This window comes from Bombina bombina, chromosome 1 (genome assembly GCF_027579735.1).
Source record: "Bombina bombina isolate aBomBom1 chromosome 1, aBomBom1.pri, whole genome shotgun sequence".
NCBI classification, from domain to species: domain Eukaryota; kingdom Metazoa; phylum Chordata; class Amphibia; order Anura; family Bombinatoridae; genus Bombina; species Bombina bombina.
Genome location: NC_069499.1, coordinates 351410804 through 351427332, shown reverse-complemented (window position 1 = coordinate 351427332; position 16529 = coordinate 351410804). Strand labels below are relative to the sequence as shown.

Below are 16529 nucleotides of genomic sequence, written 5' to 3'. Positions count from 1 at the left end.
ATCATCTATCTATCTATCATCTACATCTATCTATCTATCTATCTATCTATCTATCCTCTACATCTATCTATCTATCTATCTATCTATCTATCTATCTATCTATCTATCATCTACATCTATCTATCTATCATCTATCTATCATATACATCTATCTATCTATCATCTACATCTATCTATCTATCTATCTATCTATCTATCTATCATCTACATCTATCTATCTATCTATCATCTATCTATCTATCTATCTATCTATCTATCTATCTATCTATTATCTACATCTATCTATCTATCATCTACATCTATCTATCTATCATCTACATCTATGTGTCCTCTACATCTATCTATCTATCCGCCCTCTACATCTATCTATCTATATATCATCTACATCTATATATCCATCATCTACATCTATCTATCTATCATCTATCTATCTATCGATCTATCTATCATCTTCATCTATCTATCTATCATCTACATCTATCTATCTATCATCTATCTATCTAACGTCTACATCTATCTATCTATCTATCGTCTACATCTATCTATCTATCTGTCTTTTACCAATCTGTCTATCATCTATCTATTTATCTAGCTATCTAAGGGTGGACATCACTGATCTAGCTGACTGCATTAAATAAGCTAATTACATCTGATACCTTTCTTACATGGGTAGCAATGGGCACATCTATTTATCTATTTGTTTTATCTATCTATCAACTATCAATCTATAATCAAGCTATCTATATCTATATATCTATTTATCTATCTATTTATCTAACTATCTATTTATCTATCTATCATCTATCTTTCTATCACCTGTCAGTCTGCCTATCTTTGTATCTGCCTTGCTGCCTGTCTATATACCACCTAATGCAATTAAAGAGAAAATATATTAATTTAAATCTCATTGACCGGTTGTAGATTATGTATCTAATTGAATAATAATGAGAATATCCATGCTTGTCCCCATTACCTGTAACTTTTCTTTGTATTTATTTGCTTTGCTCCAGCCCTCCCTTGCATGCAATGCTAGCTGCTCCCTATGCTGTGAATGGCCCTTTCCGCCCGCACGCTGACTGCACTTTCTGTCTGTATACAGGGGGAGTGAGATAATCTCCTGTCACTAACAAACTAACACAGGAGCCATAAGAAACTGGACCATGATGAAAGAAGAAAGAGAAGCCCTAGCTCGACTGCACCAGGGGGAGACACACAGGAGCAGGAGAGACCTGCTGTAATTAATATGGAGAAGAAAGAGAGTTCAGGGGTCAATGCCTGTGAGACCACTAACAAACAGACTGAACTAACTGGGTGCCCCAATCTGAAGCCAACTGTGGCAAATTGTAGTTTATCCAGGTATTCCTGGTTCCTCCTACACATGCCACACTGACATTGTTCTCCAGATGTCACAGAATGTCTCAGTTCAATTTATTTCTGTGCCTATTGTGCTCAGCAAACATTTTAGGAGAATAATACCGTTACCTTCATCTGTCGAGTTCTTGAGCTACCTATACCTCCTATGTGTGTGTCCAATATACATGTATGTATGTATATATATATATATATATATATATATATACACACACACACATATATATATATTTATATATTTATTTATATACTGTATATATATATATATATACAGGTGCATCTTTTAAGTCAATGGGAGACTAACCTCAAAAATTATTTACATGATTTTAAAGCCAAATCCGATTTGGGGGTCAAAACCATTATCTCTCTAATTTGGGCACGAACAATGCAAAATAAATTATCCTTATCTCAATAAGTTTTGAGGAGCCATTCTACATTTCAATGCAGACAATTTGCACAGGTGTAACCCTTCTTTTTAATCACAGCAAAAAGGGTATAAAGAGATCAACAAAATTATTAAAGGTAAATTAAAAAAAGTTTTTTTATACTGAATTCTTGGGGTGACCTTTCACACCTTTTCAACACTAATACTTTGATAAATACTTTTTCTGGTTTATATATTTTTCTTTTGATCCCTAAAGGAGTGTTCAGCTTTTTGAACATCATTTGAATCTATTTATCTTTGCACTTGCAAGCCATACAGGGATTATGTATAAAAAGCACAGGAGGTGAGGGAGGAACTGTTTATTGTAAGCATTATATGTATTTTTATTCCTGCACACTTTGTATACCTCAATTAAGCTGTCACTTAAATGGATAGGGGGTCTGATAATGTACATTTACAGTAAGCATGTGGACATCATTTGGGGGTGCTAACAAAGATGGTGAAAAGCTAAATACTAAGGGCTAGATCCCATGCCCAACACTAAAATGGAACTACTACACAAAAAAAGATGCTACTTAATTTTAGTGACTATTTCCCACTCCGGCGCAGCACACTACTTGTTATCACTAAACCAAGTTACCTAGGTAAACGTGTTTTGCCTCTTAATATATATATATATTTAGTTCCCTTGTGCAACAAATGAAACTAAGTGGTACCCCCCCCCAAGACCATCCACTGCATATTAACCCTAATCATATCACCACCAGTAAAATTTACCATAACCAAACTTCCCCCAAACCCCCAGGGGAAACCCCACATTTTTATTCCATTATATAATTTCTTACCTATATAGTAGTCTTTTCTCTCCATAAGTATAAAAAAAAATGATGTCTGACACCTCTTTGTTGACCTCCACTATTTATAAGAGAGGCTGACACAGTTGGCCTTATATCTTATTTTTGCCCAACCATTATTTAGATTGGTTCAGCTGTTTCAAAGAGCAGCAAGCATGGGATCTAGGCCTAAGTCAGTTGGTTTTCACTAGTGGGGTCTTAATATTTTCATTCATTCCAATGTTTCTTATTTACTTTTTTGCCTCTTTTCACTCTGTGACCTCTTTCATGCTCTTTTTCTCTGTATATAGTCACTCACCTATTTTAGATTGCATCAACCTTAACAAGATATTCAACAAAAATAAGCTATTTGACTCACGTGATTGATGTTTCCAATAAATTTTAAATTTATTAAAGTGAATGTAAATTTTGATGCTAAAGTGCCCATTTTTAAAAAAATTTGATTAAAAACAGGGGCACTTTAATTCATAAAATTTTTAAAAACCGGGCACTTTAGCATCAAAATTTACATTCACTTTAAGTTTATTCACTCTCGAAATTAGCACTTTCTGAACATCCTTAACATCAATTTCAAAGTATAGATAGAATCTGATTGGTGCATACACACTGTACATGTGGTTGACTGTCATCGAGCTATTTTTCTAGTGTGTTTACAACGGTCAGCATTTCTTTATGCTTTGAGATCATAATAGTTCATTTTTTTTTCTAACAATGTATTGGACACTTTTCAAACCATCACATTGGGGCCAAAGAGTGCAATTTATTATTTATGTTTCATGGTCCTTTAACATACCCCACTGCTCTAAGTCTTCAGTTTGCCTCTGTTTCTGGTCATTTGATGTAAGGGACATGATCAAGAGGTATTATACATAGAACCAGTCACTTAGAGACCTGAGCAGAGTGCCCCCCAAAACCGTTCTGACTTTAGTAAGACTGTGGACCTATCCTTTATTTTATGGCATAATTAGTAGTTAATGTATTTGGCAATAATTTGTTGGTTTCTTTTTATCAAGTGTGGTCCTCTCCTAGATAACAATATTTCTAGAAACAGCAAAAAAATTATAGTTTCCACATGCCTACAAGTTGTTATTTTCTCTATGGAAAGGACAGAAATTGAAGGAGTTTTTCAGGCAATAGATCTATCTATCATCTGTCTATCATCTATCTATCTATCTATCTATCTATCTATCTATCTTTCTATTAATCATCTATCTTGCCATCTGTCTATTTTAGTTTATGTATCTGCCTATCACTATGTCTACCCATCAATCTATGATTTATTATCCATCTATCTATTTATCTATCCCTTTTATTTATCCCTTACCCATCTATCATGAACAACAGGCATTACAATGAATTACATTAATTATTATACACATTATTAACCTCACTTTTTATAAGCATGGTTTTACAAAACCATATCTGATAATTTAATTATCATAAACATTATTACTTATTAAAGTTATTGAAAGTTAAAGTTATTGAAGAGATCAACATATAAATGTGGTAAATAAGAAAAAACAGCCAATTCTGCAGTATGGAATTAAGGAAGCAAAAAGACAGATTTCTACTAAAAGCGTTTATTTTTCATGCTTATGGTGACATAAGGAGGAGTTCACTAAATATGACAAACTTATCAAGTATAAATGAGTTAATTAAAGAACATGTTTCTTGCAATGAGAAGTCTGAAGAATAAGAAGTTAATAGTAGTAATGAACTGCAATATTAGTATACCTTATACTATTCTTGGTAAAGTCCTACATGAAGATGACAGGATATCAGATATACTGTACAATTATTAGACTATTAACTCCTCTATGTCACAAGTTTTTAGGTTATTTTTTACCTGACATCCAGAGGGAGTATAATGTTTACCAGGGCTTTTTAGCTCAACATATCAGTCAATAATTTTAAAATGTAGAATATACAGTAACCAGCTGGTTAAAAAACCCTATACTAAATACAACTAGATGTAAAATAAAATAAGATTGGAGATTTTAAGTGAAAATGAATGGTACATACAATATATTTTAAATATTTTTAGTTTTGTTTGTTTTTTGCCTTTTTCACAAGTTTAAGGGGCATTGCTCTTCTATTAGGAGATTTAGTGATAGCAGTATTTATATGTAGGCTGTTTTTCATCACATCTGTTTTATATTGGCTAGTAAAGAACTAGTAAATAAAAAATGGCTTCTCTGCCTTAGTAAATTAACCATTGTATGTCAGGATACAAGAGATGTCACGTTATGTAATAATTAAGAAGATTGTAGTTTTTTATTTGCTGTATTCTGTACCTCACAACAAGGCCACTTTTTCAGATCATAATCACACTGTTTAAAATAACTCTATTTTTTGTTTTGTAGTTCCCAATAAAATCTTGTTTTGGAACAGATGTGTGTTTCTTTTTTTTTTTTCTGCTAAAAGAAATTCATACACAGATTTTTTAGGTTTCTTACAGATTTCTTGTTATCCTGTCTGCAGTCTCTTCAAGTTATACCAACTTTGTCCTTCTGTATTTTGTAGTGCGTCTTTTTTGTCCCACAGTTTATCACGCCCTTATTGTCAATGCAACACAACCATGTTGGTGTAATCATTGGCTCAACCAATGAAACAATTTGTTGTGTTGTCATACAATGTTGTCAATGTATTTGTAAGACGTATCTGAAACGTCCATTTTGACGTAATTGTGTATTGTTTTGGTAGCTACTAGTGGATTTCATTCATATGCCATAACTCATTTCATATTTTGGATAACGCATTAGGTGTTTTAGCAAAATTCCATGCCAACAGAGCTGCAAGACAAAGAAGTAGGAGTAAATAAATGTTTGTTCACTTTGGTTTACAATGTCATGTAATAGTGATGCACATCTTTTGGCGCTCTACAAATAAATAAAAATAATAATAATGGTCATTTAAGGAAAAAAAGATAATCTATAACACTTTGCCTTCTATGTGAAATCTGTGTGCCTTTAATGATCCCAGACTTGACTAGTATAATGGAGCTCTTGGGGATTTCACACTTACTGATGTCTCCAGTAGGAACACAAATGTGCTACTTAGCAACTTTGTTTATAGCATTTTACATTATGGTCACTGTCCAGTGTTTTGCTGTTCTCCTTGAACATCAGATATACTCTACATAGTATTCTGTGGTAGTACCTGTTGGGTATAACCTATCTGCCTATGATATATTTTTGTGATAAACCAGCCTGTCTATAATAACCAGTTGTACTTGATGATCTCAGCCAGCCAAAGTATTTGCCTTGTTGGCCTTCAATTTCCAGATATAATCTAGTTACTGTAGGCTAGAACTGTTTTTGACTCACCCAGCTTTGACTTGTACTTATGTTAAATCATATTTTAAGACCTGTTTGCTCTCTTATTTCCAAACTTGTCAATATTGCTATCACAGATACTTATGTATGATACTTGTAAATGGTTTATTCACATTAATAAAGTATGTAAATCTACTTTTGACTTATTGACTAACTCCTGGCTACCAGGCCACTGATCTTCAGGAAGCTCAGCATTATACAAGTTTTTTGCCAGTATCAGTGTAATCAGAAACTGATAGATATTCACTGAACATAACATTGTAGTCTTGCAAGTAGAAGTAACAAAATTGCACTTATAAATGGGTCATACATTTTTGTATCATCAGTAAACGTTTCACTCTGAAGGCAAAGTGTTGTAGCATGTCTACTTTCCTTTATCTTAGAAAATGTAGAAAGCTCTCGACAAAGTCACTGACTCCAACATTTTTATTGTTTAAAAAGATATATAATCCTTTTATACCCATTCCCCAGTTTTTCATAACCAACACGGTTATATTAATAAAATTTTTACCTCTGTGATTACCTTGTATCTAAGCCTCTGCAGACTGGCCTGCTGACTCCACTGGAGTAAGCGCAATGTAATCTATATGGCACACATGAACTAGCACTGTGCTGTGAAATGCTATACAATGCTATAAAAATGCTCTGAGATAAGAGGTGATCTGTAGTTGCTTATAGACAGGCAGACATTCTGAGATAAGAGGCTGTCTGCAGTAGCTTAGAAACAGGCAGAAATGTAGAGGTATAAATGTTATTAAGTATATTACTATAACAATGTTGGTTGTGCAAAGATGGGGAATGGGTAGTAAAGGCGTTATCTATCTTTTTAAAAATTAAAACATTTGGGGTAGACCCTTTAAAGTGTTTTATTGGTTGTATATATTCCATAGAACACAAATAAAAAAAAAAAGCCTACTTAATGTGTTTTTTTCATTTTGCACAATTTATTTGATTAAAACGATTCAGTCCTTCAATGCCCACTATTTTGTTAGACCAACTGGCACTAACTGAATATATATGGTTTGTGAAAGTGAATTATATTTTAAATATAAAAAAAAATACAATTTTTAAAGTGCATATCTGGTATTTTATAACTTATGGTATGCTGAATGTATCTAGCCAATAAAAATATTGCCTGTGTAATACTCTATAATAATATAGCTGTTTACTAACATCATCATTTATTTATAGGTTATGTGCTGTATTTAAAAATATAGTTCAGCCTTACTTAGGTCATTTTAGTATTTTGTTGAGGATAATACAAACCTATTAAGACTGGGAAGGTTTAGGATCATTAATCAGTTGGCTCATAAGGTTTGGCATGAGATTGCAAAGATAACACTTGATTATTGTTGCCAAGTGCATTTCTATTTTTTATTCACAAGCCTCATGTCAACTGTCATCCTTGCTGGTCAGGTCACTTGGTTCTAAATGTACATATTATCTCATTTGTTAAAAAAATGTTATAAAGCAAAAAGAAAAATCAGTCACAAAAAATGGGAAATAAAAATGTAATGAAAAAACAGAACTTGGCATTAGTTAATTAGCAGTTGCCTCTCATGATTACGTTGTGTATCTATCAGACATTCCAGGATATCCGATATTAATATATTCTAACTATTAACTGACAGAAGCTATACACATATACTAACCTTTTTTTTTTTAAAGTGTACATTTACAAATGTAAACCTTATTTTTTTTTATTTGTATCCTTCTCAGAAAGATTGTGAATGTAATATTATAGTGTCTCTACATCTTTAATTCTCATTTACATTTACTGATTTTTGTTTTTGCTTTATTTTTCAAACATGTTCATATGGAATTAGTTTTGGAACACTGTGGTCTATTCCAGTCTTGCTGACAATTATCTAGGGTAGTATGGTCAAGTAAGCCATTTCCAAATTTGGAACTATCACAGTCACAGATTTTTTTTTTGTATATATTTTAACCTTAACCTCTTAGCATTAGCATTGAACATACTAAACAAGACCAATTCCATTCTAGCTAAAAATGGAGACTATTACCCTTAAAAACAACTCTTGAATATTCTTGTATCTCCTTTATCAATATCTTCAGAAAGTTTACTCCACATCCAAAGTTATCCAAACTGGATTTTATCTGTGCTTGTTTTATATTTAAACATTCTTTCTTGGTTGTCTATCAAATTATGATGCTTCATATTTGCAAACTTGACATATGCTTCTATGCACATTGGTATCTTTATCAATTGAAGCATTTTGAGTGCAATGTTTATATCTTTGTGAATACTAAACTGTGTCTGTGCATTGATTAAATCAGAGCAGAAGGAACCCTCGCTTCAAATATATTTGTATAAAATAAAAATGTTAAGTGGTCAATGACAAGATATAAATTAGAACAATTTTAAATTAGAAATTTGGGGATCAGAAAAAAATTAAGAATGCCAGGCAGAAGTCAAAAAAGATTTTAACATGGGTAAAATGAGCAGGCACTCATAATCCTGCCACTGTATAAGTTACAGGTATGACCCTTGAATATGAAGAATAGTTTTGTGCATTTTCAAAAAAGGATAAGAAAAGATTAGCAGACATCTGTAACGCACTACAGTGGGTATTGAAAAGAATCACCGCCCTTGAAAATAATCACATTTTGTTGCTTTGCAGCCTGAAATAAAGACAGGCACAGTTTTTGTTTATCGAGTTGTAATTACTCAGTGCAACTTATAACATCCAAGTGAAAGATATAACACCAACATGTCAGGCAAAAATAAAGACAATTCAAAAACAGAATCAATGAGTTGCAAAAAGGATCACCCCCTTGTGCCAGTATTTTGTTAAACCACCTTTTGCTTTAATTACAGCCTTTAGTCTGTTGGGATATGTCTCTACAAACTTTGCACATCTAGACTGTGCAATATTTGCCCACTTTTCTTTGCAGAACTGCTCCAGTTCCGTTACATTTGATGGTGACCATTTGTGGACTGTAGTCATGCCACAAATATTCAATGGGGTTTAGGTCTGGGCTCTGACTAGGCCATACAAGGACATTCACATTTGTCTCCTTCAACCACTGTGCGGTCATTTTTGCTGTGTGATTTGTGTCATTGTCATGTTGAAAGGTAAACCTTCTTCCCCCTTGACAACTTCCTGGCAGAGGGCAGCAGATTTTCCTCATGAATTTGACTGTACTTTGTCCCATCCATTATTCCTTCTATCCTGACAAGTGCTCCATTGCCTGCTGCAGAGAAAACCCCCATAACAGGATATTACAACCTCCATGCTTTACTTTAGGTATAATGTTATTTGGATGGTGAGCTGTATTGGCTTTCCTCCAGACATATCGTTCATTGTTGAGGCCAAGTAATTAAATTTTAGTCTCATCTGCCATAACACCTTTTTCCATGTGGACTCTTCTAGGTGTGTTATAGCAATGCTCAGTCGTGACTGTATGTGGCCTTTCTTGAATAGTGGCATTTTTCTTGCAACCCTCATTTTTATACAGTCCACATTTGTGGAGAATTTGTGATATTGTTGTCACATGCACACAATGACCACTCTTGAGTTGCTGTGGGTATCTTGGTAGCCTCTCTGACCAGTTTTCTCCTTGCTCTTTCATCCAGTTTGGAGCGAGGTCCTGAGCCAGAGAGGGTCTGTGTTGTACCAAATACCTTCCACTTCTTAGTAATAGACTTCACTGTGCTTCTAGGCATTGATAAAGCCTTTGATATTTTCTTGAATCCATCGCCTGACTTGTGCCTGTCCACAACCTAATCCCGGAGATCTTTTGACAGTGCCTTGCCACCCATAGTTGATTGTTTGCTTCAGTTGCACTGCCAGGGACTGAGATGCTCCTGGAAAGCTCTTTTCATGCTGAGCTAATCAATATGCCCACAGCTGATCATAGTTGATAGTCAAATGGCTTTGTGTGTGCCATTGAGAAAGTGATTAGCTACACCTGATTGAGTTTACAAGTAATTTTAGGAGGGTGTGATCCTTGTTGCAACTCATTGATTCTGTTTTTGAATTGTCTTTATTGTTGCCTGAAATGTTGGTGTTATATCTTTAACTTGGATGTTATAAGTTGCAATGAGTAATTACAACTGGATAAACAAAAACTGTCTCTCTCTTTATTTTAGGCTGCAAAGCAACACAATATGATTATTTTCAAGGGGGGGGGGGATTATTTTCATTACCCACTGTAAATAATTAATATTTTTGGAAAAGAGCTTAGGAAAATGATTCTGGATTTATTTCTGCTGTTTTGCCTTGTAGAATGTAGAAAATACATATGTTGCAATACTTATAAATGACATACAGTATATCAAAGACACTAGGATATTCAAAGACTTAATTTCTGTTTAGAATTGAAATACTGGTTTTAATTAAATGCAAGACTGGAATCTACCAAATTATTATAATTATTTTTAAAGCATGAAAACTTAATGTTTAGCAATCTGTTACTGTTCTTTATGTTTCATATCATTCATTTATTCATCTTCAAGTCTTCTTCACATTTCTTGTTGTAACATTTCTCTTCCCTCTTTTTGTGTTGTCTTTCTGTTGTTCATTGTGTTGTGTCACTTTGTCATGTCTTGTGTTTTCGTGTTGTATGGGAGCAGCTACCCCTGGCAGTACCAGCTTGGAGGTGGTGACTCCCTTGCGAGATGTGAGTGTGAGCGCTGGTGAAGCTGCTGTTTTTGAGTGTGTGATATCCGGCCCTCCTGATCTGGATGTGGACTGGATGTTCCGGGGGAAGTTGTTGCAACCGGCACTTCTGGACTGTAAAATGCGTTTCAATGGAAAACAGTGTTTGCTCCTTCTCAACTCAGTGCATGAAGATGACAGTGGAATCTACACCTGTAAACTCAGCACTGCAAGAGGTATATGCCAAGCTTGCCTCCCCTCAGTTGATTTGTAATACTTTTTTTAGACGAGTGATAGGCAACCAGACTCACCTATGTGATTCTCAAATAGCCGCACAAATTCTTATTTAATTGATATCATTTATGTGTAGAGAGAAGGTTAGTAAATTCATAGAAGAAAATTGAGTGAAGGGTATGAGAAGTCCAGTAGAATATGTTTAGCCAACACTCCTATGGATTAATATGTGGTTATGTAAGTTTTCAAAACAATTAATTAGATCAAAGGGTTCCAAGTATATTCTTTAAAATAAACATTTTGATGTATCTACAATTTACTGCTCATCAAGGCCCAAGTTTGACTTGAATAGATTTATAGAGTAATATAGATATTAATAGAGTCTCCTATATTTTATATGTCATTGTGTACCTTGCCAGCTATAGGTAATCTTGCACAAGGTCACAGACAGCAGTAGATAAATATTGTCAGACATTGTCATTCAATATAACTCTACTAGAGGGCAAACCACCCATTAATATAGGTTAGAGAATATATATTTAGTGGTTTACAATTAGAATATATTTGCAGAGAAGAAAATAATTTGATTCCATTTTAAAACTATACACTGAACTTACAGTCATTGATTAAATCTAAAGATGATTTGTAAATCCTAAAGAACACTGGAAATTGTTATCTAAACTCTTCTTTCTGTCCTTGGTACTTCTGTCTGTCTTTTCCTCCTTGGAAGATGAGCTAACATGCAGCGCAATGCTTACTGTACACCCATCTCTGGCACCTCTCTTCACTCGGAAGATGTCAGATTGTGATGTGATTGAGGGACGGACTGCTAGGTTGGATTGTAAAATTAGCGGGACTCCTCCCCCTGTAGTCAGCTGGAGTCATTTTGGTAAGTCAGTGTAATTCATTTTTATCCACTGACATTGTATCAGTAGCTTTAATTTTTTACTGGTATGGGTGAAATTACTTTGGCAGAGGTATATATTTTAATTGCTTAAAAAAATCTTATTAAATAAATTTGCTACAGAAAGTCTCTTCAATTCCTGTATCTCACTCAGTTTCAGAAGGATTATGTATTGCTGTTAATTTATACCTTTGAAGAAAATTTATTTAAATTGCAAAAAAGCCCACTGTAGGATTAGTATCTTTAATTCTTTTTTTTATTGTTTTTATGAATCTGTGTGAATGAACTGATTTAAAATAAGGGCTGCCTTTATAGCAGATTTACAGTTATATATCTGACATATCTTTTTTACACAAAGACCAACATGATTTAGACAGAATGTCTACCTCTTATGCCACCTCCTATGTCACTAAAGCCAACAGCAAACCATTTCCTTAGTATTATTAGGTTGCTTGTTAACAATAAGTACAATCACTGATGCTCTAATTAGCATACAGAAGTAAAACTCTATTGCACATGCTTAGTGCCTATCACAGACTGTTTAATGTGACAGCAAGCAGCCTAGTCATTCTAATTAGTACCTACCATTTCCTTTAATCACTTGTGTAACACAGACTCTGACTGGCTTTATTGTCAGTGCCTTTGATCTACAGACTGCAATAGTGGTATGCATGGTTTCTTATTTTGAAAAATCTCCAGACATTTTACACTGACTTCATTATGCTGACAAATGAGTACTACGTGAAGCATTCTTCTTTACTTCAATGCCCCTTTAGTAGCATCTCTATACATAAAAATAAAAGACTAAGATGCAACAATGTATTTACGTGTGTATATTAAAATCAATTACTTTTAAAACCCTTTTTTATAAAAAAAAAACAATAACTTCCCAGTCTGGTATGATCAGTAAGATATGGATTGTCTATTCCACATAACACTTCAACTTGTAACTAGTCCTTTGTAATAGAATAAAGGATCAATGTCAGCACTACAGAATTTGACAGCTTTTAACAAATAAACTGTAATGATAATACTCTATTTGCTTGCTGCTTTACCATCTATTATATTGTTACAAATTATTTTACCCTTACTACCATGCTTCACACAGGCCGTCCAATACAGGAAAGTGAGACAGTCCATGTTCTGAGAGACAAGGGACATCATACTCTCATGATAACCCATGTGTCAAATGAAGATGAGGGTCAGTACAAAGTAAGGGCCCACAATGAACATGGAGAGGCTGAGTGTTCTGCTGAACTTTATGTGGAGGAGCCAAGGCCAACTGCTGCATCTCACATGTAAGGAAGGTCCTTATTTCTAAAACTATCAAAGTGTGTGACTATACTACAGCAGTTATCTGGAATGACCCTATGCAATATCCTGTTAATTTCATAAAAATGCAATTGCACTGTAGGTGCATGATGAGTGCATTACTATATGATCAGCATTGTCTGTAAATACATTGGCTTTACAGTATAAATTAAATGTATTTTTGTGAAGATTACTTCTTCTGAATGCCTTGCGCATGCCCAATAATTATTTATTTCTATTGTCTTGCAAGTGCCAAGTTGGAGAAGATGCCATCCATCCCAGAGGAGCCAGAGGTACAAGAAACCGAAGTAGAGGGTGTGTTGATGCCAGATTTCCTCCGCCCACTACAAGATCTGGATGTGGTGGAATCTCGGGAGGTACAGCTGGAGTGTCAGGTGACTGGGCTTCCATATCCAACCATCACCTGGTACCATAATGGTCTGAAGATTCAGAGTTCAGAGGACCGCAGAATGACACAGTGTGAGGAGCAATTCCATTACAAACATAACTGTTGTTGCAATTTATAATTTAACAAATAATATCTATAAATAACTATGACAAATCATTGCTAATTATGTTTTAGATTCCATGATACTGTAACCACAAAAAGTAAATTTATTATACATTTTTCACTAACGCATCATTTCATGATAGCATCACTATGAACAAATAGAGGGAAGTTCCCTGTCTAGGCAAGATTCAAGTCTTTTGACTCCACCTGCCTACAGGAATTTCCCTCACTTGGAAAACAGTGTCCTGCCTCATGTGAAGTAGCAAGGTGTTACAAGCAGTGATCTACACACATGATAACAGTGGCTAACATAGGCAACTCAGCTATAGCACTTTGGCTGGCTAAATAATGATAATTAGAGCTGTACAATTCAGAAACTTAAAATAAAGGATTAATGGTGAGGCACTGCAGTATACATTTGCAGGTAAAGTAATTAAAGTACATATTATTATATTTTGTCTCTATCCCAACTTGTTTTATGTCCCTTTAAGTTTCCCTTTTGAGTTAAAAGGGGCCAATGGGATGTGTTTCATAGAGTTAATTCCCCTTTTAGGTATAATGGCAACACTAAGAAAAACAAGTTTATTGTACAGGAACTGGAATCTGTAGAGACGAATACTGGTCACTTGACTTGGATGCTGTGGGGCTGAACACAGGATTTGGATGCTGTGGAGCTGGACACAGCACTTGGATTCTGTGGGGTTGGACAAAGGACTTGGATGCTGTGGAGCTGGACACAGCACTCAGATGCTGTGAAGCAGGACATAGGGCTTGGATGCTGTGAAGCTGTTCACAGGACTTGGCTGCTGTGGAGCTGTACACAGGACTTGGCAGGAGACACAGAACAGGAGAAGTGCCTACACTGGGGCCAAGGACAGGAAGAATTACCGTACCTGGGCCTTGGACAGAAGGAATGCCCACACGGGACCTTGGACGGGAAGAATGCCCGCACAAGGGTTTTGGACAGAAGGAATGCCTACTGGGGGTCTTTGGACCACAGGAATACCCACATCAGGGCCTTGGACCAGAGAAATGCCTGAACCAGGGCCTTAGATAGGAGGAATTTCCACACCAGGGACTGTGCCTTGGCAGGTGAGTATATACTGGAACAGGGTCAACAGGATCCACTGGCAGTAGGGAGGTCACACAGGCTGAGGTCAAGCCACACAGGCAAAAGTAATAACACCAAATCTGAAAGAAAATTGCAGTTTCAAGCCAGAAGTCAGGAAACCAGATATCAGTCCAATCTTTAGTAGTACACATGGGTAAATCAGAAGGACAGTCTAAGGAAATGCCAGGTTCAGGAGTCAGGACCAATGACAACAGAGAACAGATAGCTGAACAGAGGCACAAACAAAGGGATGAACCACAATGTTAGGGCAGGGAGGAGACAGGGAAGCAGCCTTAAATAGCCCCAGGCTGATTAGGAAACTGTAGGAACAGATGGAAGACAGGTGGAGCCAGAGAGATAGCCAACACTGACTACAATTTGGGCACAGGACTTGGAGGTTGTAGAGCTGGACACAGGACTTGGAGGCTGTGAAGCTGGACACAGGACTTAAATGCTGTGAAGCTGGACACATCACTTGGATGCTGTGAAGCTGTACATGATGACGTGATGCTGTACTCAGGACTTTGCAGCTGTACTATGAATTTGGCAGGAGAAACAGGACTAGAGAAGTGCCTGCATCAGGGTTGAGGAGTGTATGCATCTGGGCCAGGTACAGGAACAACCCCCGCACTGGGACATTGGAAAGGAAGAATGCCTCCACTGTGGCCTTGTACAGGAGGAATGTCCACACCAGGGTCTGTGCCTTGGCTGGGGAGTGTACACTGGAACAGGGTCAGCTGGATCCACTGGCAGTAGGGAGGTCACACAGGCCAAGGTCAGGAACCACACAGGCAAAAGTAATAGCACAGAATCCCAAAGCAAAGTCCAGGTTCAAGCCAGAAGTCAGGAAACCATATATCAGTCCAATTTTTAGTAGTACACAGGGAAAAACCCGAAGGACAGTCTAAGAAAATGCCAGGAATAAGCAGGAAACACTGGACTGGAGAATTGCCTGCACCAGGGTTGAGGAGTTCCCGCACCAGGGCTGAGGACAAGAAGAATGCCTGCACTGGGAACTTGGATGAGAAGAATGCCCGCACCAGAGCCTTAGATAGGAAGAATGCCCACACCGCAGCCTTGAATAAGAAGAATGCCCACACCATGGCCTTGGAAGGAGGAATACCTTAGGGCCTTGGACCAGAAGAATTCCTGCATTGGGGCCTTGGACCAGAGGGATGCCTACACATGGGCCTTGAACTGGAGGAATGCCCACACCGGGGCTTTGGAATGAGCGATTGCCCACACCAAGATCTGTGCCTTGGCAGATGAGCGTACACTAGAATAGGGTCAGCGGGATCCACAAGCAGTAGAGAAGTCTGACAGGCCGAGGTCAGGAACCACACAGGAAAAAGTAATAAAACAGAATTCCAAAGCAAAGTCCAGGCTCAAGCCAGAAGTCAGGAAACCAGGCATCAGTCCAATCTTTAATAGTACACACCGATAAACCAGAAGGATATTCAAAGGAAATGCCAGGTTCAGGAGTCAGGAAAACCAATAACAACAGAAAGCAGATAGCTGAACAGAGAAACAAACAAAGGGATTAACCATAATGTCAGCGAAGGGAGGAGTCAGTGAAGCAGCCTTAAAGGAACACAAAACCCCAATTTTTTCTTTGATGATTCAGATAGAACATGCAATTTTAAGCAACTTTCTAATTTACTCATATTATAATTTTTTTTTCTTTCTCTTCCTACATTTAGCCACCAATCAGCAAGCTCTACCCAGGTGCTGAACCAAAAATGGCCTGGCAAGAGAATGAAGACAAATTAATAATAGGAGTAAATTAGAAAATTGTTTAAAATTGCATGCTCTATTTGAATCATGAACAAATGTGGGTTTGTGTCCCTTTAAATAGTCCAGGCTGATTAGGAAACTATCTGCAGCTGGCAGA

General features: G+C 36.3%; 1 protein-coding gene across 3 annotated transcripts in view; it reads left to right on the top strand.

Moving 5' to 3' along the window:
* Nucleotides 1–16529, top strand: part of SPEG (striated muscle enriched protein kinase) — a 649794-nt gene that overhangs the window by 351053 nt on the left and 282212 nt on the right. For 2 of the 3 annotated variants that reach the window (XM_053698167.1, XM_053698168.1), the window contains 4 exons: nt 10543–10803; nt 11532–11690; nt 12814–13003; nt 13267–13496. In XM_053698167.1, coding sequence (XP_053554142.1) covers nt 10543–10803; nt 11532–11690; nt 12814–13003; nt 13267–13496 — 840 coding nt within the window. Of the gene's footprint in view, nt 1–1099; nt 5003–10542; nt 10804–11531; nt 11691–12813; nt 13004–13266; nt 13497–16529 lie in introns of those variants that run through there. The other variant, XM_053698169.1, reaches the window with a different exon arrangement.